Below are 25091 nucleotides of genomic sequence, written 5' to 3'. Positions count from 1 at the left end.
ATTGAAAAAAAATTTGTTTTATTGAAAAAAAAAAATTCAGTAGACTTTCCTGAGTAATAGATTGGGGGATACAGTAAATTATCTTACACCTTTGCTGTTGCCGGATTGATAATGGCTACTTTGTTCTTAAACTGCTTTCTAGTTTCTCTTACCATCAGGACTCCTGACAGTTGCTATTCTGCCCTAAAGCACATACTTACATGATTGCTTTTCTTGTTGTCTATCTATATCTTGTATCTCCCATCCCTACTGTAAATTCTTTACAGGAACTTCCTTTTCTGTATATTGCTGGTGCTCAGATGCTTGCAGAATCTGTAGTTGAAGGACCCAAGAAGTCAGTTTTTTCCCCTAGAACTGAATGTAAGAAAACGTTTATTGTTGTAAAAAGCCTCTGGGTATAGGTGGGAGGTGCTGGTGGTGTATATGTCAGTAACTATGTTCTTAAGATGGTCACAGTCCAGTGGGGGAGGACAGTCATATACTTACTATACAGTTTGTTCTACACTATACGTGTTCAAAGTGCAGTGGTGTAGTATAAATGAAGTTGGTATTTAAACTGAATCTTGGGGCACCTGGGTGGCTCAGTTGGTTCAGCGTCCAACTTCGTCTCAGGTCATGAACTCATGGTTTGTGAGTTTGAGCCCCGCATTGGGCTCTGTGCTGACAACTCAGAGCCTGGAGCCTGCGTTGGTTTTGTGTGTGTCTCTCTCTCTGCCCTTCTCCCGCTTGTGCTCAGTCTCTGTCTCTGAAAAATAAACGTTGAAAAAAAAAAAAAAAAAACCCACAAAACTGAATCTTGAAGGGTGAATAATGTTTGAAAAATAGACTTAGTTTCATCACATGTTTGGTGGTTGTACATTTCTTAGCTTTACTTCTTCATTGTACATTTACCCTGAATTGTTTTATTGTTTTGAGTTGCCATCATGTTTTGAAAAGTTGCTTTTTTCTGTGGCGTGCGTGTTCTTTTCACATTATTTTTCTAGAAGTGTGCTGTCCCGTTAAGTAGCTATAAGCTGCATGTGGCAATGTAAGTTAATGTCACACTAGCCACATGTGGGTAGAGGCTACCATATTGGACAGCACAGATGTCGAACATTTCTGTTGTTGCAGAAAGTTCTGTTGGGCCGTGCTGCTCTAGAATCATGTTTTGCTCATCTGCACATTCTCATGTTGTCTGTAATGTGTTGAGTTAGGAATAGAATGAGGAGACTTAATAATAGCGTTCTGGCATTATTGGAAGAGACAGAGTGGTTAGTATTTATGAACAGAGGGGTCAGAGTGTAGGCTACTATGTGGTGAAGTCAAGTGTAGGTTGGTATTGTGCTCTGTACCTTAAGCTGTTTGGCTTTGGGCATGTTCCTTTATTTCTGAGCCTCAGTTTTTTGTTTTACTCAAATAGGGAGAATAATAATTATCTCCTAGGTTTGTGTAAGTGTAAGAAGGTGTGTGTAGGGGAGCTTAGCACAATACCTCAGTCTATGATAAGATCATTACCATATTTTTGAAATAATCACTGATTAAAGCAATTTGTAAATATGTTTTTCTTTTGGTGCACAGTTCTGTGAACTTAACATAGATGAATATTTGTGTAACCACTACCACAGTCAGGATACAGAGCAGTTCTGCTGCTTTCAAACAAGTCTGTCGTGCTGTCCTTTTATGTACTTGCTCTTCCTCCCACCCTTATCCTCCTCGGCACCCACGGGTTGGTTCTTCATCAGTTTTGTCCCCTTTAGCATGCATGTTACATAAATGGAGTCCTATAATATGTAGCCTTTTGAGACTGGCTTCCCAGCCCAGTTGGGTGACGTTGAACATGTGTCACGTTTAGTGTAATTTAGAAGTATTTCCTAAAAAACAAATGTGAATCTGAATTTTTGCTTATAGAGTTGCATTTGACTTGGGATTTTTACGCTTGAAGGTGAAATCAGTGATGAAATTTATAGGGAAAAACGACTTCCCCTGATAACAACTGTGTGTCTGTGTACGATACTGGCTTGTTTTTCTTTATGAAAATGATTGATCCTTGGTAGGGGAGATTCCTGTTTTCAGTAGTTTATCCATATTAAAGCTGTTCAGAGTGGCAACAGAGTCCTCATTTGAAAAAGTTGTCTGTCTAAACATTAATGTCTAGAATGTGGCCTGAAGATAGGATAACCAGCTGGCTGCTTTGCCCGGGCCTTTCCCAGCCTAGCACTGAAAGTCTGGCTGCTGCAGGAAACCCCTCAGTGCCGGGAAATCCAGGATCTGAAAGGGCCCCATAAAATTTGGGGATTCCAGTTCGTGAACCACAGGACAAGTATTCAAACTAATCTTCCCCGCCATCAGAGCGCTTAGAGTCAAAATCTCTAAGGTAACCAGAACCCAGACCACATGAGGCTTTTAAGATTAAGATCAGTATTCTGAATTTAAAGATTAGCACCCTGGTGGCTTAGATTTGACTGGAATTACATCATTTTTTGGTAGTTTGTTGCCCTCTGTAAGTCTTCATGTGATGAGTTCAAGAAGCAGAATCCATATTTTTATGTTAGCAATATTCAGTTGTGGTAAGCAAGTTTCCAAGACTCGTGTGGAAGCCAAGTCAAGTTTATACTTAACATAATCTCTTGTTTTGGGTTTTTCAGTTCAAATAGTGATGTGTAAATCTCACATACATTTTAGCTCCTGTGTTTCATGTTGTGCAGAATGAGTGAAAAAATGTGGCCTTTAAAGATTTTAACAAAATCCCGCTTTGTTAAACCTCTGAGGAAAGGGAATTTGGACTAGTGACCTTAAATCTTCCTTACAGAAATGGCAATTCAGAACCAATGGCCAGAATTGAAAGTTAATAGATTAGCATCGGAAGCACTTGGAAAACCTTCCTCTGCTCACCTTCCACCATCTGACAGCAGGGGCCACACGCGGTTTGTAAAGCGGGGCTCAGAGGAGCGCGAGGGGAGGGGATGGGGCTGGGGAAGGTGAGAACTGAATCACCCGAAGAGACACATCAGTACATTAAACGGAGCAAGAGGTGCTAGTGAATTACTGACCATCTGCATCTGTAAGCTGAGGACAAGCCGATAAAAAGTCTCTTAAGTTAGTGGTTCTCCGAGTTTAGTGAGCATGGGAACCTCTTGGAGAGTTGTAAAAAACATTTGAGTTGCAGCCTCAGAAATTGACTGCAAAACACAGGAATCTGTAAATCATGGACGCCCAGGTGTTCGCTGATGCAGTTGGTCTGAGCATCACGCTTTGGAAAAAACTGCTGTAAGTGGTAGAAAGACCAGGGAGTACTTAAATTAGGGGAGTATCTTTCTTCTGCAAGCAACAATATATTGATTTTACACGTCAGAACATCTCTACTTCTGACTGCCGTGGTTGTCTGAGGAGGCACCCAGAATGCTTATGGGCAGCTGCCTGGTGCGTGGGAATTGTGTAGAGTTTCCAAGCCTTTTGGGGCTCGCGCTGAACAGCCGACTCATTTGGGAACAGTGGAAATACTACTTTATATTTACTGAACAACACTTCATCCATTTAGGTGCAGGGTTTACTAACCTCTGTCTTTAAGTCTCTCATGCTGTTGACTCAGAGGGAGTCCTCGTGATTTGCTTCAACCTCCATTTAATCTCAGGATCATACTGGGATTTTTGCTCAGATGGATGGTAGGAACAGTAAACTCTAGGCTTCACTTGCGTTAATTCCATTAATACTCCTAGCAACTCTATCAGGTAGTGGTACTATTAAACCCATTTTACAGATGGAAAAAAACAGACCCAGAGAGACTCAGTGATTGGCCCAAGGTGATCCAGCTGGCAGGTGGTGGTGAAGAATTCGAATGCAGGTTGGTCTTAACCACTGTCCTCTCATGAGTGATAGAAATTTGATCCCATTTTGAAGAGTGCTTCCAGGACTACTGGTGAATGTAGTTAACTTGAGGCTCTCTTTAGTCTTCTGGTAGGATTTCTTGGTCATTTTGTTCTTACAGAAATTGTGATCGTGAAACACTTCCTTGCTTCTGTTACACCTAAGATAATTTTAAAAACTTCTCTATAACTTTTAAAAGTTGAAGCTTTTAGCATGAATTTAAGTATTTGAAAAATGTAGTTTCTGATGAATCAAATGTTGATGTTTAAAAATCTGTTATATCTGCCTTTAATGTATCTAGTGCAATGTACTACCATAATGAGTTGGTGGCTACCATGATAACCTTTAAACATAAGTAAGCGATTCAGACTTAACGCCGTTCCTTTTTCTTATGGAAAATGTTATATTTTTCCCAAAAAATGTCTACCTAATAAATTTTTACGCTTGAAGGTCTTATTGATTATCCTTTTGATCTTTGCAGCATACTTGTATATAAGCTGAAATGTTAGAATCTGTCTGGACCACGAGACACCAGGTGTTTGTTTTTGTTGTTAAAATTGTTACAATTAACACAAAGGTGACCCAAACAGTAGAGTACATACTGATAATTGAAGTAAAACTTTATTGGAAATGCCCTTCTTAATAGGTGGGGGATTATATGATCCCTATTAAATTAGGAAGCTTTGTTGGCCAGTATTTCAAATCTGTCTTCTTGTTGGTTTCCTGGAGGGTTTTAAAATATATTTATAGGTTTTTAAATACAGTAGATGGAACTGAGATTCAAGATGGGTGAGAAATGTCTTCTGTACAGTGTGAGAAGGGAAGCTCGGAAAGAATAGGTTGGTACATTGACTGCAGGTGTACACACAGGCACGGCCGTTTTCTGAGTGCTGACATGGAACTTAGGTCTAGAAAGCTGTTCTTGAACTATCGATGTCCATGTGTTCCTTGGGAAGCCTTGGGAAACGTACCTACCAGATTGCTGCTCAAGAACTCTTGCAGTGAACTGAAAATAAGCCAGGATGTTTACCTTTGCACTGTTAGAGCAAATAAGCACATAAAAACCAGCAGTAAGGGTATAAATATGTATTCTCTTGGTGAAACACTGTAGCAGTTAAGTTGCAAAATAAGCGTCTCGATTTAGAACAGTAACACTGTGTTCAGAGATATAAACTGAACAGCAGGTAAGAACTGTGCAGTTCCACTCCTGTGCAGGTGGATTTTTTCCATAAATACGGTATAGTATGTAAATGCATTTTTTCAGCCTTTCCTCTAGCTTGCTTTATTGTAAGATTACAGTACATAATACATGTAAGAAAAAAATGTGTTAACTGACTTATTGGTAAGGCTTTTGGTCAGCAGGCCAAAACTAGTTTTTGGGGAGTCAAAAGTTATACACGGATTTTCAGCTATGTGGGGGACTGGTGCCCCTAACCCCCCATTTTTTCAAGGGTCAACTGTATAATGTATGAAGAAAACCTAGAACATTTAAATTCATTGTGGTGGGAAGCATAGTGGGGCAAGTGGGGGTTATGCATAAAAACGAAGATAAAAAGGGCTTACTTAAAAAGTTGTGTATCAGGGCTCTTGGGTGGCTCAGTCGGTTAAGGGTCCGACTTTGGCTCAGGTCATGACCTCATGGTTCAGTTTGTGAGTTCAAGCCCCATGTCGGGTTCTCTACTACCAGCACAGAGCCCACTTCAGACGCTCTGTCCCTCTTCTGCCCCTACCCTGCTTGCACTCTCTCAAAAATAAACATTAAAAAAAATGTTTACCAGTTCAAGATGGTAATAAGCACATAAATGTCAAGTTCTTTATGGCATTTTTTCATTTCCCCAAAATATGTGTGAAATGAAAAGTGTTTGTGGGAAGAATATTCTGACTAGGTAGGTAGTGAAAGGATGGACAGTACTGATTAATGAAGAGGAGAAATGTCAATGAGCAGTTATCCTGAAATTATGTCATCCAAAGTAGGTAAAGAACATTCCACTTCTGTCATCACAAACCTGTATTTTATGTATTCACTCCCAACACTCCAGAGTTCCTGTATGGGAACTTAGGGCTAGGATTGGGATTTCCTGGAGAAAGATGATGGGTAGTGTCCAAAATCTAAGCCTTTTGGCTTTAATAAGTATCTGCCTAGATTTCTTAGGTACTAAGCTTTCCACAGTTCTTTAAAAATACCTTCCTTTCAGCTTCTCAGTTAAAGACCTCAACGCCAGATTTGTCATAATTTTTATTCAAGCAGCAATACATTTAGGAGCTAAAAAAGATCACAACTTTTTGATTAAAAAAAATTAAATACCTACTAAATAAGAGATTCCCCCAACAGTGAGCATTTATTTTTGATTGCAGAACTTTAATATCCCTTGCACTGATGCTTTTCTTTGGCCATCACTTGATCAGGAAAAATACTCGTCCCAATTCAAACATTACCTTAGGGTGATAAAATGAGATTTATTAATTTCATAGCAAATCATTTGTACAAACTAAATGACTTTCCAAGATTGTGATTAATGAAAAATGCTCCTGTAGTCTTTCCCATGTGGCAAGCTGCAGATCTGAGGCAAAGGGCCTATAAATTTGCAGCTAGAACATTCTCTAAATGCTGTCTTTAAAAATGGAACTTCTCCAAGAATCACACTTGGTGCATTTGCAATATTGCCATAGCCACTTGAAACTTGCCTCACTTCCAAATAAACTCAGTAATTAGGACAAAGCCACGTTCTTCTCCACTATCATTTTCTATGTCACATTATTACTTTTTTAGATTTTTAATTTTTATTTTTTTAAGTAATCTCTACACCCAAAATGAGGCCCAGACCCATGACCCTGAGATTGAGCTGAACGCTCCAGCAAGAGTCAGCCAGGCACCCTTATTTTCATTTTGAGAAGATCCTTACCTCGATGGTGATCAGAATGACGATCATCCACTCCAGGCGGAGTGCCCTCTTCTCAGTCAGGTGATTCCTCATTAGATCGGTCAGCTCCATGCAGTGTTGAAGTTTCTCATTCATGACCTGCATCAGAAAAATCTTAGGAAGGGTCCTGTACTTACATTTCAACAGGCCTAAGAAAAGGGTCACATCTCAAAATTCTAAAGGCTTGAAATAGGTATACTCTTGTCCCTTAGGCCTCTCCCCTCCCTGCCTGTTGTGACTCTAGAGACATTTTGTAAAGCACGGATTTGACTGCAGAAGTACTCCGCATACTGAAGCTCTTACAGCCCAAGATTTTGGAGTCCTAGCTTTTGGTAGCTGCCCTTGGGTTTTTAGCAGTTAAGAAAGGCAAACCCGAAACATGCTGTGTGGTCAGAACATGCTTTGTGGCCAAAACATGGCCTGAAGATGACAAACAACCATTACCTTCTACTAAAGCTGCCCATCCCCCCAAACTTGACCACTTGACCTGCTGCATACTTGCCACTAGATGGCACTGCTTTCAGTGCTCAACTGCAGAGGTCCTGGTTTCCGATGCCTCGCCACAGGCTGGTTGGGGTGGGTTCAGAGTCTTTGAATCTAAGACTTGGATGTGACTCCTGGTAGTTATACCTCCCTAATCTCTGTATTTCACCTTTTGGAAATTGGAAAATCTGGAAACCTTTAAAAAATCGTTTCCCTTTGATAACTTACGGGGTGGTGTGGATCTGGTCTGGAAATTTGAGGCCATCCTCACAGATGCATGTTTGGGGATTAATGGAAATGTGTCAGTGTGCCATATGTATAAGGATTCTGCACAGAGCGTCACATCGCCTTAATCATGAGAGCACGTGGGACCACACTCAAGCATACATTTACCGTGTTTCCAGGCTGGACATTATGTAGTTTCTCATCTGTATAAATGTTTAGGACAGTGCCTCCTTTCGTCTCCTTTCTTTCCTACTTTCTTTCCCCCCTGTTCCTACTGGCTGTTCAATCTTGGTCTGTAAACTTGCTCATCCCCAGGCTTGCTTCTCTCAAGACACTGGCCCCACCCTCTTCCATTTTCTTTCACCTTTGACTAAACTGGCATTTCCTTCCTCCACCTCCTCATCACTCAGTTTATTCTTCAGCCCTTAGAAGCTGCGTATTACAATCCCCCTGAAACCTCCAAATGTCCTAATTGGTAAATGGCAGATTTTCTTGGTTATAAACCTGTTAAACATTTGACAACACCTTGAAATACACACTTCCTTTGACTTTTTCTCCCCTAAGAACTAAGTTTTCTACCTCTGACCGTTTTTTTCTGGGGTTTCTCTACCTCCTCTTGCTTTTAGATAGCATTTCCCTAAGTCCTGATCTTGTCCTCCTCGTCTTCTAGCTCTGCACTCTGCTTGCACGATCTCACCCACTTTGGTTTGTGTAGATGCTCCCTAAACTTTGGTCACTTGATCCCACCATCACCCCCCCCCCCCCGCCCCCGCGTCCCCAATCACTATATGTGATGTGTGTGTTCCAGCTGCACTATTACATGATTTCCAAAGGCTCTGCTTAATATGTCTATTTTAAAAGCAAAGGGTCACTGCCATAAATGGACAACAGTTCGACATGAAACTATGGTGCCAACAGGAGGCTGAGCCTGACACCTGGGGAAGTGGGAGAGTCGCATCCGTTAGACGGCCTATCGAGAACCGCGACGGCCAAACTAAGTGCTTCTCCCGAGAGAAATCTGACTTGCTTCGATGTTAATTCAGGGTCCTTGTATCACCTAAATTCATCTCTCGAACAAGTGTTATGTATCCCACATTTTGGGAAAGACTTAACTATTTTCTACTCCCAAATATAAATGTTTAATGCTGGTCTCTTCGACTGAATTTCCTTTTTAAGTAGGCTTCATGCCCAATGAGGAGCCCAACTCAGGGCTTGAACGCGTGATCCTGAGATCAAGACCTGAGAGGAGATCAAGAGTCGGACACTTAACCGACTGAGCCGCCCAGGCACCCTTCTCTGACTGAATTTCTTTCTACAAAACATCTTCCGGGTCTCCTGCCCACACCTCAAATTTAATGTTTCTCAAACGAAAACTGACATCCTGTTCAAGTCTATCCCTCGCCTTGGGTTTCCTTTTTCCAATCAGGTCCTTATCTTCCCAGTCACCTGGGGTGGAGATGTTTGATCTCTAATCCCCACTCCCTACAGTTAGCCCCTCTGTGGACAGTCTTGAATCTACTCCCTACTTAGCATTCCTTAGTACTACAGAGGTAGGTCTTCATCAACTATTCATTATTCAAGAAGGGATCCATCGCCGTCGCGCCCCCCCCCCTCCCCCGCCGCATCAGTTTTCATTCTGAACGGCTGTTCAACAGCTTTGTAAGCATTTTACCGTTCATTGCCTTCTTGATAACATTATCCCAGATCATGTGGTCTAATCGCATTTTAGACGGTGGGGTCCTGAGCAATGTTCAGAAAGCCTTCCAGCCTGCTCTTTCCTCGGTGCCCCTACAGCACCTTGTCCCCTGGTGTCAGGCACTTCATTCTGCCTCACAATCCTCTGCTGTCCACGCGGCACCCTCCCCTCCTGCCCCCCACCTTGGGGGGTTCCTCTTGCACGAGTTTCAACCGTGCGATACTGCCCGTCATGATGTCAGCACCCACCTGGCACCTTCCCCAGGCCTCCTCCCCAAGGCCCCAGGGTGGAAGAGCTGGGGAGAAGACCCAGGCTTAGCCGACCATAATGCCCAGTTCTCTCACCGCACGGCTGGTCAAAGCTTGGACACCTGTCCCGATCCCTTGAAGTTGCCAGGCAGACCGAAATGTCAACTTGGACAGTCCCTCTCCCCACACCTGTTTCCCCCCATTCCCCAGAGAAGGCCACGGAGAGGCAAGGAGGAGGCCAACCTGGCACAGAAGGTGCTCAGGAGAGAGTCCCGAGTGACCCGTTTGGGTCTGTGCGAGACATGCATGCCTTGCTCCCACACTCCGGCCTGGTTTTTCTCGGCAGTACACGGTGATAAAGCAGCGCTGAAACTTTTCCCGTGGTTTGTGCAAGGGAGTCCCCACTAGCGCACGTTCCCACTTCATTTCGCTATAGCGTCCTTCACGTTACATGCACACACGAGGGAGAACACAGGCATGGTATACAGAGGTGGTAAATGTGAAGTGGGCCCTAAGCAGGTAGGTGCTGGGAGGAGAGGGCGGGGAGCTACAGGAAGGGGGCCTGGGGAAAGCATGTCACACAGGAAACCGCATGGACGCACAGCACGCTGGATACTTGGAAATACTTGGAAGTGAGGTTAAAAAGGTAAGTTAGTGCCCAACTGCGAGAGATACCATAGACCGTATGCCGTAGGCACAAAAACGATCCCCCAGGGGCATTCACACCCTGATCCCTGGGACTTACGCACACGGCCTGGAGAAGGAGAGTTACGATGGCATATAGAATGAACGCTGCTGATCAGCTGACCTTAAGACAGGGAGATAAACCTAGATTATTGGGGGAGGTGGGGTTCAGCGTAGTCACGGTGGAAACGGCGAGAAGAGCTTCAAGTGATGCCACATGAGGCCCCAACTCGCCTCTGCTGTGTGGCAGGGACCGCAGGCCAAGGGACGTGGGCAGCCTGTAGGAGCCGGAGAAGGCAAGGAAAGCCTTTTCCTGCCCGGCGCCTCCTGAAAGGAACGCAGTCCTGCCACACCTTGATTTTGCCTCAGTGACTCTCCCGTCAGACTTCTGACCCACAGCGCTGTAATCCGATGCGTTTGCGGTAAGCCAGTTGGTGGCAACTCGTTACGGCACAAGAGAAACCTACTCCACCGCGCGGTAACGTTGGGATTTTATTCTGTAGGCGCTGCGGGTCCTTTGTTCCGTCTTCAAATGTCGTATTTACTACACTGTGCCGGGCAGAGGAGACATCTCTGCCTTCCAGCTAAAGGGTCCAGCGAAGAAGGTATCGGAACAGTCCGGGAGTGTTACAGGTGGGGCCTAGAAGGGAGGCGTCAGCATTGTAACCACCCCCTCCGCCCCCCCCCCCCCCCCCCCCCCGTGTGGTCACCAGCCCAGGGCCTGTCATCTGGACTTTCAAGAAGTATCCGTCAATGAATGGATTCGTAGGAGAAAACGACAGGACGGTGTGCCTGGACGTGGAGGGTGAATGAAGCAGAAAGAGGAAACCACCATGCATTTCAATTTTCTGCTTGACCGACAGAGAGAGGAGGCTGGTGGTCCCGCCACGAGCTGAAACGGACAACAGGGAGGTTCAGTGTGTTCTGGGAGAATGCCACGGGTTGCATTCTGCCATCTTAACCACTGAGTAGTTCTACAGACATTTACTGCGCATGTGCTCTGGGTGAGGCCTTGCCGAGAACTGGGACTATAACGGGTAAGAGGACCATCCCGGTCTCCGACCCCAGGGAGCCTACACGCTGGCGGGCAGCGACACACAGAAGTGACTCTCGGAGGGATGCTAGGAGATCCGTGAGTGTGGAGGACGTGTGGGATTTCGCAGGCGATGAAGCAGCAATGGTAACAAGGCAAACAGGAAACTGAGGTCAGATATACTTATTTGGAAATCGTCAGGAAGAAATGGGCGCGGAAGTCACGGAAGGAACCCGCGACAGGACTCGGGGCCGCTGACGGACCGGTGTGGTGAGGGGCCCACCGCAGCCTGGCTTTCCTGGCGCGACTGCACTTGTGCAACCCCTCTCCGACTTCCCCACTGAAGCCCTAATAGCGGCTGAAAGGACTTCGCCTCCACCCTCAACTTTTTGGATGGCTTTCCGCACATCTCGTGCCTATCACTCTGATTTTTCTCAAGACTCTTTCCCCTGGGAAAAAACCCAACAACAAACTGGAAGAAGGAACAGCTTTTTCGTGACACCACCACTAACTCTCTTTGTCCTGTATGTCTTCTTGGAACACTGTAAACCTTGTTCAAGGGCAGCACCGGTTCTTAATTTTTTTGGTTTTTTTTTGTATCACACACGGTGCCAGCATTGCGTTGAGCGCGCTAAGGAACGTTAAATTCTTTTATCTCCTTCTAAATAATCTTCACATAACTAGTCTTAACTGCCTTTGGCATGCTAAGAAAGTACCCTGAGAAATGTAGTTTGGGAACTTTCAGGAATGCTTGCTAACTCACGTGGAAGGTTTGACACCAAAGAGATGGCTCAGAGTGGGGCTGGGAGATGAAGAACAATTAGCTGTAATGACTCAATCAAGCCACGTAGACGACAGTGGTAGTAACAGGGCACCTATGCTATTGGGGAGACTAATTTAATGGAATGAGAGGAGAGTTCCATAAAAACTGTCAGTTACCAAAGGAATTCTGATGAGCGCTGTAGTTGCTATGTAAGGAGTTTTCAGAAACAGAATATCCAAATCCATTATATACAATGGAATGTAGTTCAAACCCACGTGGCCACCATGCTTAGAAGGCATTTACCTACTAGAGGTCCCAGTCCACCTACCTTGCTTGCCCTCTGGGCCCACGAGCCAAATCATCCCTCTGTCTCCGGTGTGCCTACCATATATTCAGATATTTGGGGAAAGCAGCTTCTATCCCCTTTGCTGCTGTGTTGTAAGGAAGGAGGGGGAATCCCACGAGTATAGCTCCAATTTCATAGAAGTCCCTTTCCCCCTAATACATTGCTACTTCTACTTTTAGCTGTCTTGCCCCAGTTCCTAACATAGAATCCAATAGAGATGTGGTAGAAATATGTAATTTATAAAGATAATTAAAATCAATCTTGAATTTTAGCTCCTAAAGAAAAATTAAAGTGAATTTTCAGGGACTGTTGGTATTACACAATGTTTGTATCCCCCTTAAATTCTTATGGTGAAGCCCTACCTCCTAAGGTGATGGTATCTGGAGATGGGGCCTTTGGGAGGTGATCAGGTGGAGATGAGGTCACGAGGGTGGGGCCCCCACGATGGAATTAGTGTCCTTACAGGAAGAGGAAGAGACACCGGACAGCACTTTCTCCTTCTGCCACGTGAGGCCACACTGAGAAGGTGGCCACAAACCAGGAAGAGGGACCTCAGCAGGAACCCAGTCCGCGCACATGAGCAGAACACTCAGATGCAGCGTGTGAAGTGCTGCCCCTGGGACATACGTACAAAGAACTCCAGGAGCACAGAGGCACAGACCCGATGGGAAACCTTTCCTAGGAGGCGACCTTTGGGCTCCTCAGGCAAAATGCAACCAGAGATGGTCCTGGCCCAAAAGCATCAAACGAATCAAATCACATCCACTTGAAAGAACTTAAGCCAGAGACAGATGATGGTGCCACATTTAAACAGACCCTTATTCTGATGAACTGCAACGTATGCATCCTCCCTGTGTACTCAGTTAAGGACTGAGAAGCCAGTAGTACTGTAGTTAAATATAGTTCGTACGAGATTTAAAAAAAACAAACAAACAAAACTGCCACAGGACGGACCTGTTCCGGGACTTATCCAATTTGGGGACTGACCGGACCCTACCCCACCTGCTCTCTGGGCTGCACAGTCAACCTTCCCATGGTGTCTCCACGGGAGGAGCTCTGTGCCCAGGGAAGCCCCGAGATACCCCTCCTGGTTTAACAGAGTATGATGCACTGGCACTCTCTCCAGGTTTTCCCTTCCTTCTCAGCATTTTGATTCTTGTCCAGCTAGTTGATTATTTCATTGCACTTCTGTCTTCATTACTGACCCTCCTTTGACATTTCTCATCTTCAACTCTGGCTTTCCTGTTGAATGCCGTGTTCATATTCAGTTCTTGAAAGACATCCTTATCTTGATACTTCGGTGAGCCATATGCTCAAACCACGTTCCTAATTGGTGACCATGATATTGTTTCTCCTTTCCGGTACTCCTGTCCACGAAGGACACGTGAAAGACACCTTTGGCATCGATATCACAGAACCGTGGTTTGAGGGAAGACAGGATGGGGTGGGGGGAGTGTGCCTGAGCTCAAGCTTCCAAGCAGCTGGTTATCTTGGTCACTGCTCACTTTACTGACTCAATTAAGCACAGCAGGCTGGTTATCAGAAGAGGCAGAGAAGGTCTGCATCTGCTTGGTGGCAATGGCTTTGGACCCCATCACAATGATCATGATTCCACCAGAAGTCTCCATTCCAAGAGAAAAAAGAGATACCCAAGAGCAGTAACTTTGAGTGCTCTCCGATTTGCCCCCAGTGAAATTTGTCTCATCAACACTGATGTTTTCCGTTAGTGTGTCATTAAGGAATTCTCATAAGAGACTTTATTTTCAAGTTAACTTTACTGAGGCATAATTTACATACAATAAAATGCAGCCTTTCTAACTATACAACTGGAAGACTTTTGACAAACGGATATCCTTGCAACTGTCCCTGCAATGTTTCCATCATCCCAAAAAGTTCCTTTGTGCTCCTATGAAAACTAAGGTCCCATCCACCCACCCATCCCGAGCTCCAGGGAATCAATGATCCACTTTCTGTAACTACAGATTCGATTTGCCTTTCTAAATCCCATAAATACAGCACATCTGTTTTTGTGTCTAGATTTTTCCATTCGGCATAATGATTCTGGTATTTACCCATGCTGTGGCATGTATTAGTAATTAACTTATTGCTGACTGGTATTCCACTGGATGGATATACCACAATTGGTTTATCCATTCACTTACTGATGGGCACCACCTGACTTCTTCTAGTTTGGGGCTATTATGAATAAAGCTGCTACGAACATTTGTGTATAAAACAGCGAGAGGACACATTTTCGTTTCTCCTGGGTAAAATACTTAGGAGTGGAATTGTTGAGTCTTCTCGTAAGACAATGACTGGTTTTATGAGAAACTGCCAAGCCATTGTACCAATTTATATTTCCACGAGTAATGAAAATTCCAATTGCCCCCCCATTCTTACTAATACCTGGTATCAGTCTTTTAAATTTTAGCCATTCTAATGGGTGTGTAGTGATATCACATTGTAGTTTTTAAAGTTTTTTTGTTTTCGTTTTTGAGAAAGATAGTGAGCAAGCGGGGAGGGGCAGAGAGAGAGGGAGACAGAATCCCAGGCAGGCTCCACCCTGACAACGCAGAGCCCGATGAGCGGCTCGAACTCACAAACCATGAGATCATGACCTGAGCTGAAGTCAAGAGTGGGACGTTTAACCGACTGACCACCCCTCATATTGTAGTTTTAATTTGCACTTTCTTGGTGAACAAGGACACTGAACATCTTATTCATGTTCATACGGCCACTTGCATTATTTTCTTTTGTGAGGTGTCCAAATCTCTCCCCCATTTCAAAAATTGGGCTGTCCTTTTATTACGGAGTAGAAAGAGTTCTTTAGATTTTCTGGGTAAGTCCTCTGTCAGGAATACATACTGAGAACATCTCCTCCCAGCCTGTGGCTTGTCTTAGCAATGTCTTTCTTTTTTTTTCTTTTTTTTTTTTTTTTTTTTAGCAATGTCTTTCGAGGAGCAGTTTTTAGTTTTGACTAAGTTTTCCCCCCAAGGTTCATTTTTTTTTCCCTAAGAAATCTTTGCCTGCCTGAAGGTCAGGAGGCTTTCTCCTATTTTTTATTCCTAAAGTTTTATAATTTTAGTTTTTATATTTTTAAGTCTCTGATCCATGTGTGTGAAGTAAAGAATAGAGTTCTCTTTTTTTTCTTTTCTTTGAGAGAGAGAGAGAGCAAGATCATGCAAGTGCAAGCAGGCGAGAGGCAGAGAGAGGGAGAATCCCAAGCAGGCTCTGTGCTGTCAGCACAGAGCCTGGCTCGGGACTCGAGGCGGGGCTCCATTGCACAAACAGTGAGATCATGACCTGAGCTGAAATCCAGAGTTGGATGCTTAAACAACTGAACCACCCAGGTACCCCTAGAGTTTTTTGTTTTTTGTTTTTTTAACTTATGGCTATCCAATTATTCCAGCCATTTGTTGAGCTGATTTATATTTGTCAAAAATCAATCACCTAAGAAAAAACATCAATTGCCTATATGTGTACAGGTCTGTTTCTGAAATCTACTCTGTTCCATTAATCTATATGTCTATTCTTATACCAAGAGTCAAATGTCTTGATTACCGTACCTTGATTTACCGCAAGCCTTAAAATCAGATAATAAAAGTCCTACAACTTTGTCCTTTCTTCAGCGTTGGTTTGGCTAGTCTAGGCCCCTTGCATTTACATTTTATAATCAGCTTGTTACTTCTAAAATACATTTTTTAAAAGCCTGCTGGCATTTTGCTTGGGACTGAGTTGGAATCTACAGGGTAACTTCCAGAAGTAACTTCTTCATAATACTGAATCTTCTGTTGTACATACATGGGATATGTCTTCATTTAATTTCTCAGCCAACATTTGTAGTTTTCAGGGTACAGATCTTTTTTTTTTTTAATTTATTCCTATATAATCTGAGGTCTTGACCATATTGTACATGGTATTTCAAATATTGCATTTTCCAATTGTTCATTGGCAGTATAGTTAATTTTTTATATAGTGACCCTGGATTTTTTAACCTTGAGAAATTCGCTAATTAGTTCTTGTAGCTAGCTTTTTTGTAGATTCTTTAGGACATTCTACATACAAGATCCTGTTGTCTGTGAATGAATTGATTTACTTCTTCTCAAGAGATTTTAAATCTTGGAGCTATAAATACAGCCACCCGCAGGGACTGGTGCCTTGTCTAGCTGGCACGGCACAGGGCTTTCTCCACATGTCTAGGGTTCTAGAGACTGGGTTAGCAGTGGATTCTCCCAACTGCCGCTGTGTAACAGTGGTTACGTGTCAATCCTTTCACGGAGAGACTCAATCTCAAACCGGCCTCACTACTGGAAGAAAGAGTATGCTCAGCATCCTCCGAGTAGAGGGGGACGAGCCTACACAGCTCTTCTGTTCTGAGAGTTTTATGCTTGCACTTGACCATTTGGTTGTCCACTTGGTTGTCAAGGTATTCTTCGTTCAAGGTGTCCTCGGTTGTAGACCCGATGCCAAGAATTCCATCTTGAATAGTGAGAAGAGACAGAAAAATGGCCACGTTCCAGGTTAGAGATCAGATGGTTAGTCTGTTATCATCCTTCTTGCCCAAGCCAAGTGGCAGTGGCAGCTGGCTTACGGAGGATCCTGCACGTGGGAGCAGTAGGTGCTTGCTGGCAGTGCCTTTGGTGGCCCGAAGCAGGGGATCATTGAAGTCGCAGCAGCAAGAGGATGATGTGGGTCACAGCGCTTACCAAGTAGGCTTCTAAAACGTTCTCTTTCAAAACCTGAAGTCTATGTTAGGCAGACTTCTAAGACGTCACCCAAAGATCCTTGTCACCTGGAATTCACACCCCTGTGCAGTCCCCTCCCCTGGACCGTGGGCTCCCCTTGTGACTTGTGTCTGACAAAAATACCGCAAAAGCAAGCAGGCTGTAATCGCTGGCGAGGCTACGAGAGACTGAGTCTGTCTTGGAGGTGCTCTGCCCCCTTCCTCTCACCTGCTCGCCCAGACGAAACGGGCTGCCTGCTCTACGGAGAAGACAACGGGGCCGGGAACGGAGGGAGGCCTCTGGCCACGAGCTCAGGAGGAGCTGAGGCTTCAGCCCAACGGCCTGGGAGGAACTGAATCTTGTCGACGACACAGGGGTGAACTAGGAAGTTCGCCTTCCCAGCTGGTCCCGGAGATTACTGCAGCCTCGTGAGAGCCGGAGGCCCGGGCTGAGCCGGACCCGGATTCCGGACTCCTCAAACTCTGGGACAGTAAGTGCTGTTTGAAGCCACTCAGGTTTGCAACAAGTTTTTTCGCAGTGATAGCTAACGAGTATAACCACAGGAGAGCCCTCAACTCTGTAAAGCTTTGGGCATCCCTTTTATAGCCCCTGGACCTTCAGCCTGTAGGCACAGTCCACAGCTATGCAAGTCCAATGTTTTTCATGTCTGACCAGACATCTGGATTGCCAGATCCTGTCTGGGTAGACTTAGTACCTAAAATCGTATTGGAGGCCACTGAAATTCGAATCTTATGGTATCAATGATCAATCTTTTCACGGTAGCTAAAAGCAACACGGTTTAGGGTGGGCCTCGTGCCCTGACCACTGGCAGCGACCTCTACTCGCCTGTCTGGAAGACGCCCATACAGACAGAGGTGGTAGCAAGTTCAGGGACAACTATAGTTGGTACTACACAGATCAGTGACAACTACACAGACAACTTCGATGTTGTTCTTCAGGGGGAAGTGTCTGGTGTGGGGGAAAATATGTAGATACCAGAGCTGCCATAACATTCAATGAGCCATGGTGGGTTTCTGAAGTTGTAAGTCATTTATTTTTGACTGGGCATCGGATGCACTGGGGAAGTGGTAGGAAAGAAGACTGAAAAAGAGGAAACATGAAGGTCCTTGTATATGAAAGCAAAAGCACTTGAACATAACCCTTTAGGCAATGAAGGAAATTAAAGGTGCTAAACTGGCTGGAGGGAAGGAGAAAAGGCAATCCACAGATAACTAACATCAAGATAAATCAGATACTGAAATTATCTGACAAGGATTTTAAAGCAGTCATCACGAAACTGCTTCAATAAGCAATTATGAACATGCTTGAAACAAATGAAAAAAAGAAAAAAAAAAACAAAAACCAAAGTCTCGGCAAAGAGAGAACATAAGAGGAATCATACGAAAATTTTAGAACTGAAAGGTACAATAAGCAAAATAAAAAAATTCAGCGATGTGCTCAGCAGCAGAATGAAGGTGATAAAAAAAAAAAAAAAGAATCCGTGACCTCTAAGGCAGAGCAATGGACATGACCCCACACAAATGACAGAGACAAACCAGAACAGAAAACAAGTGAACAGAGCCCTGAATGTGTGCGGGAATGGGAAATGAGCTTATATTCGGGCTTTCTCATCAGAAACCAAGCAGCTCGGAACTAGGTACCATGGCAGTTTTCGGGTGCTGACAGAACAGTCACCCCAGAACCCTAGAGCTGGGGGCGGCGGGCGGGGGGTGGGGTTACTGAGACAGTCTCACATGAAGGAAAACTAGGAGGGTCTGTTTCTGCAGACTTATCCTAAAGGAATAACTAAAGAATGTTTGTGAAATGGAAAAGACTAAAAGAAATCTTGGAACATCACAAAGGAAAAAAAGAACAACAGAAAGAACAAAAATAGAGGTAAATGCAATAGAATTTCCTTCTCCCCTTGAGTTTTCTAAATTACATTCGAAGGCTGAAGCAAAAATTGTAACACCGACGGAGTTGTCACAATGTCTGCGGAACAGTTAAGACAATGGTACTGTAAATGGTGGAGGGTAAAGGGATGTAAAGGGTGGTAGATTTCTACACCTGACTTACTCTAGTCAAAGGTCAAAACCAGCAGACTGATAAGCTATGTATGTATAATATAGTATCTAGAACAACCACTAAATATCTGTGCTGAGAGACACAGTAAAAAATACAGAGATAGATAAACCAAAATGGAATCCCCAAAAATGTTTTAAGGAATGCACAGGAGGGCAGGGACTGATACAGGCAACAATCGGATGGATCACAAAGGCATTATGCTCAATGAAAACAGTTTTAAAAGTCGCATGCCGTGCGATTCTATTCATGTAACATTTTCAAAATGACAAAATTACGGAGACTAGATCACTCACGGGCAGGGGTTAGGGATGGTGGGGAGGGGAGGCGGTGTGACTAGAAGGGGCAGCACAAGATCTCTGGTGACACAACAGCTCTGCATCCCCGCACTACATGGTCATGTGGACGTCAATGTAATAAAAGGTCACAGAACTACGTGCGTATGTCGCAAAACATCCATTTTCTTTTCCACCCTCCTTCCCCATGTCGTTTCTCTCTATCATGACCACCTCCACCCATCCCATCATTCTCTTGATGCCTATGTCTTCTCAGTTTTGCTTCATTTTGCTTCTAAATGCTTGCGTGATGGTTCTCACTGGATGGCTTCTTGCCCCGTACTCTCAATGTATCTTTTTTTTTTTTTTTAAAGTGTATTTACTTTGAGAGAGAGAGAGAGAGAGAGAGAGAGACAGCAAGTGCGTGTACATGGGGAGGGGCAGAGAGAGAGGGAGACAGAGCCAAGCAGGCTCCAGGCTGTCAGTGCAGAGCCCAACTCAGGCCTCAGTCTCACAAACCATGATATCATGACCTGAGCCACAATCAGAGTTGGACGCTTAACCAACTGAGCCACCTAGGTGCCCCTCAACATATCTTAAATTTCACTCCTCCACTCCCCTTGACCCCACCTGTCTAGGTACTGCCATGTTTCTACCGGGCACTCGCAGGCAAACATCAGTCATCCTTGACTCTTCCCTTTCCCTGGCCTCCCATTATCAGTTACTTGATTTGTCTTGGAAGGTTCTTTCTTGAATTCATTTCTTTTCTTGCTGCCACCAACACAGTTCTGGGACCCAAGAACTCTTGCTTGAGACTTGATGAGAGCTTGGAAAGGTAGGCCTCCAAACTCTCACTTATCTCATCTAGTCTGCAGAGCAAGTATCAGAATTTCCTTTGATGCAATAAAGAAAATTTCTGGAAACTGTGCACAGCAGATGGGGAAGGGGAAATCTGGAGATCTGAATACAAGTCAAACAAGGTATTTCTCCCAAACAGTGAAACACATTTACTTAAATTTCAAATTTCTCTTCACACAGTCACACAAATTATAAACAGTGTTGTGTCTTTCTCAGTGAAAGCATAAAATACATACCTTAACTCTACGAGCAATGCTAAGGAACTGACAAGTTTTATCATAAAGTTGTTCCAGGTTTTCTCTGTCCCAGTAGAAATCGGGAGTGATCAAGAAGTCTGAACTCAAGTTTATACGGTGTCTTAAAAAAACAGAAATTATAAAACTTTTTTTACCTTGAATGAAAAATCACAGTCTCTACTTTATTTCTTTTTACCTAGTACTTTATGAAAACATTTGTTAATGCTGTGTTTCTGAGAAACACGTAAATAAAAAAAAATTTACATAAGAATTTCAAAATCTGCAACCAAATTACCTCAATCTTTAATATTATTTATGAAGTAATTAGAAAAAAATCCCCTCATTTTGCTTTCATTCTGAGCTTTTTTCTGTTTTCATTAAAAATTTTTACAATATATACACTTTTTTTTTTTGTGGCTAGGTAATCATGTGGCTTAAAAATGACAGAAAAGGTACACTGGCAAATCTCACTCCTATTCTCATCCCTCTTTCCTTTTCTCCCACCCATAACGGGTAACCAATGTTAGCTTTATTCTTCCAGTGTTTGTGCAAACACTGGACAAGTATACACACACACATCCTTCAATATCTACCTTTTTGCATAGGAGCCCTAAGCTTACTTTTAAATGAAAATTTAAGGCATCGAAATAACACATAAATGGTTATTCACTATAAAAAAGAAAAGCCCTAGAGAAGAACTCAGAAAACAGTAGTCAGCCCTCTTACCCTAAAACACAACTCAAATCCTTTAGGCCCTGCGAATGCTTTGCTGTGTCCTTCCAGACCTTTCCTGTGCATACATTCATGTATGCGTGTGCACATATAAACATATATTTGTAGTACGATACATATCAAGATAAAGATGAATATTTATTTTTGTTTGTTTTACAAACTGGATAATACTATACATAATTTGGATTTAAGTTTTCACCCAATGTAACTTGCCACGTATCTATCAGAGATTTACCATGTTCCTTTTACTAATACACAAGCACTTTTATTATAAAGAGAAGAAAACTTAGGATAAGGACAGTAGGACTCTATAGAAACTGCTCACAAACCTAAATATATTTAACTCTAACTTCTGAGTTCTGATACGATTATAATCTGCCGTATCAAATTCTGCTTCTGTTACCAGAGAAGAGGATAGAAGAATCTCTCTACCCCACTTCTTGGAAAACTCAAGGCTTCACATGCGCTGCCCGGATGCTCCCGATGAGTGGGCTTTTATTTTGCTGGCTTCCTGAATAAGGGCCGCTGAGCTATGAGAAATGCACAGGTGATGAAATCCTGGAGCACTTCTCTCCAAGCCAATCTCTATGGAGAATGTGGAAAACAGCTCTCAAACTACGTACAACGATCTCGAGTAGCTCACGCCATATACTCTGAGGGACAAAACACCACTGCCTGGTGAGAATAAGGCCAGGATTCAGGGTGTTTCATTCCATGAATCCTGGGAGAATGACAAAGATGAAATAAACGGGAAACCTTTCCAGAAACTTATTTAAAATGATGCATTGATGCATTTCGTCAATTTTAAGATCCAGTTCTTTCCCATCTCTGAAAACGGAAGGCATCTTTAAAAAATGATGTCTTACGGGCAGCAGGTGTGACTTAGTGGCCATTGCTTTCATTTCCCGTATGCTTCCTTTTTATGTACACCCAAGAGGGAATGCGACGGAATCTACACCCAAGTAAGGCTAAAAGTCATTTCGGTGTAAATGTTAATTCTGTGATAAAAAAGCATCGTATCATAGTTTAACTGGCAGTACTTGTCTCTGTTTCCCGCATATATAGGAATTAAAGTAAAATATATTATTTACTTTAAAATAGTATTTATAATATTTATAAAATAAATATATTTTAATTCCAACGTAATTTGTAATGGTATATTAGGTGTACAATACGGTGACTCAACAATTCTATACGTTGCTCTGCGCTCATCGTAAGTGTACTCTCAATCCCCTCACCCAGCTCCTCTCTGGCAACCATCTGTTCTCTACAGTTAGAGTCTGTTTTTTGGTTTGTGTCTTTCTGTCCTCTGTTCATTTGTCTTGTCTCCTAAATTCCACAAATGAGTGAAATCATACGGTATTTGTCTTTCTCTGACTAGCTTTAGTTTGCTTAGCGTTATGCTCTCTAGATGCAGTAAGATGGTTTTCCTGAGAATTCCTATCACCCAAATTCTAGAATATGCCTTTCTCCCTACAGAGAACATCTCCTGTGCCCCGTACGCAGGTTGACTGTGGATGGATCAGGATCTCTGTGCACATGCAGAACCTCATGCAGTGCGGTCCCTGATGTAGCCCCAGGGCTCCTGACCGGGAGGGTTCTGCCTGCTTATTTATCCAGGAGATAAATATAGCTGCAATTCCCATAAGGGTACGTGGTTGCTTTTTATTCTACAATTACAGGAGTGTTTCCTTCAGACTGTTAAATACATAAATTACTTTATTTACAGAGAAAATTCTACCTCAGGGCAAAGAGTTCACCCATTTTCTGCATAACTTCTTGATGAGATAGTTTCACTTTCTTCCCAGCTTTTAAAGCCTATTTGGGAGGGAAAAAAATACATTCGTACATACATGTATATCTCTCCAACGAGGACCAAACAGCACATTCTAAAGCAGTCACTGACTCCACGTAAATGACTGTCTTGGATGCCACTCTCAATCATTTCTCTTTGAAATTTCAAAATCTTATTAAGTAGAAATTTTACACTCCCTTGTCCCACCTCTAGGATCTACATTCCTAACCTCTTACTGAGAAAGCAGGGCCTCTTACCCTAAGAATAATTCAATTATTCATTCAAGTAAAAAACAAAATCACAGTAAACATGAGTGTTAGTGTATTTTGATATAACTTTACACGTATTTTTCAAGCCACTATTTGTCTCATAATTCAGCAAAACACTTTTCAATCAAGAAAACTGGTCATAATCCTACTCCTTAGAGGGGACAGAGCTCACTTCTCAAAAAACAGTTACATTAAAATTACTACACCATCAGAAGAAAGTAATTAGACTTTTAAGTTTTAAAAAGTAAAAACAAAAACAAAAAACAAAAAAAACAGCATAAAATTTTTTTATTTTATATGTAACGAGTGTTCTGTTTTTGCTTAAATTCAGTGTAGGTTTTCTAGTGTTTGTTACTACTTTATTGTACTCCTAAATATATTGTTGGGTGGGAAATTTGTATTTTTCCCAAACAGAAATCAATCCTTGAAAACAATCATAACATTGATATAATTACCTCTGGAATTGACTGAATAGACTCAACAAATTTGTCCAGTGATGCCTCCCAAATAGCCAGTTTCACTGGGGGAAAAAAATAACAATGAAACTTTTTTTTTATCATCATACTACTATTTCTACAAAACGCATAATGAATTGCACAGGACCTGTACCACCATTGCAGCCAAGTTTAAGAAGCACATGTGCTAACAATGTGACACTGAAACTTAAGAATAGTTACCATCATACAGGGGAGCACTGAGCGCTCTGCCATGCTGGCAGACCAAAGTGACACCTGGCAGAATTCCTGACTTTCTAACACTGGATCTCAGAAACCCAGGACTAGGAGGTCCACCCTGAAGGGAAGTGTGGCTGTGCAGAGGGGGCAGGACCCAGGCCTTCCTGGCCATCCTGCGGGCCCCCTACTCTTCTCGGGGCAGTGTGTAAAGCTCACGAGTCCCCGAAGACTCCGGGAGCAGTGGACAGGCCAAGCCAGCCACAGCGGTGGACAGGCCATGCCAGGCATGGCTGCAAATCTCTCAGAGAACTTCTAGTTTTATTCAGGTGCATGGATCTTCCAGAAAAAACTGAGAGCCACTGTGGCTCTCTGTCCCACTCCCGTGAGGAACTGGGTGCACTTTTCTACAGAGGCCTGCGCCCGGTCACAGCGGGCTTTCTCTGCCCGGATTACAGACAACCTGAGAGTAACGACCACATAGAAGAAGAGAGGGACGCAAAGGGAAAAACAATACCACAAAAAATATTTTTGGAGAGGGCAAGCTTTATTGAAAGAATTAATAAAGAATGAGTAGCCTCAGCAGATACTCTGTTCCCTATGTACTATACGTTCTTTTCTCTTGGAAGGAAAAGAAACGCTAAAGCTTTGCCGAGTGTTCTGTGAAACATGCCTAAATCCTTACTAAATGGTTAAGCTTCCTTTGATGAAATGAAAACTATGCAACATATTCTCGGATAAGTAGCAATAACTTACCTGAAAGACAAAGAGCATTTGAGAAAGCAAATTTCTCTAGAATGGCGTCATCTAAATCTAGCTCCGAATTTAACCTGATTTCCCCTCTATGAAGTTTTGACTGTCCCCTGTGAGAAGAAAATTAAAAAAAAAAAAAGGTATAAATCTTAAAAAGCACTTTAATTTTTTTTCATTCTTTCTTCTTCAATTTTTTTATTTTGAAAAAGTCACTTTACACTCTTTCTAGAGGTCATTTTGGCAATTTAAACCAAGAGTCTTATAAATGTTCTTATATCCTTTGATCCAAGTAATTCCATTTCTAGGAATTTATCCTAAGGAAATAATAAAAAATGCAAAGGAAGATCTGTGTACGAAAAACTTTTATGGTTAAATGTTTAACAGTAAAAAACTAGGAAAAAAAATAAACGTTCAATAGGAGAATGGTTCATTTATATGAAGTCCACAGAGCAAA

The 25091-nt window shown here is 42.9% G+C and overlaps 1 protein-coding gene across 3 annotated transcripts in view; it reads right to left on the bottom strand.

The window, feature by feature from the left end:
- Positions 1 to 6156: 6156 nt before the first annotated feature.
- Positions 6157 to 25091, bottom strand: part of RMND1 (required for meiotic nuclear division 1 homolog) — a 45220-nt gene continuing 26285 nt past the window's right edge. For 2 of the 3 annotated variants that reach the window (XM_019431747.2, XM_019431751.2), the window contains 6 exons: positions 24641 to 24747; positions 23669 to 23733; positions 22891 to 22967; positions 20418 to 20538; positions 6747 to 6863; positions 6157 to 6279 (listed from right to left, as the gene is read on the bottom strand). In XM_019431747.2, the coding sequence (XP_019287292.2) occupies positions 6238 to 6279; positions 6747 to 6863; positions 20418 to 20538; positions 22891 to 22967; positions 23669 to 23733; positions 24641 to 24747 (529 nt within the window). In that variant the 3' untranslated portion in view covers positions 6157 to 6237. Of the gene's footprint in view, positions 6280 to 6746; positions 6864 to 10788; positions 10993 to 20417; positions 20539 to 22890; positions 22968 to 23668; positions 23734 to 24640; positions 24748 to 25091 lie in introns of those variants that run through there. The other variant, XM_019431750.2, reaches the window with a different exon arrangement.

The sequence above is a fragment of the Panthera pardus genome, unplaced genomic scaffold (assembly GCF_024362965.1).
Source record: "Panthera pardus isolate Hobbes unplaced genomic scaffold, ASM2436296v1 HiC_scaffold_17, whole genome shotgun sequence".
Lineage (NCBI taxonomy): Eukaryota > Metazoa > Chordata > Mammalia > Carnivora > Felidae > Panthera > Panthera pardus.
Note: the sequence above shows the minus strand (reverse complement) of the source record. Positions and strands in the feature narration are given on the sequence as shown.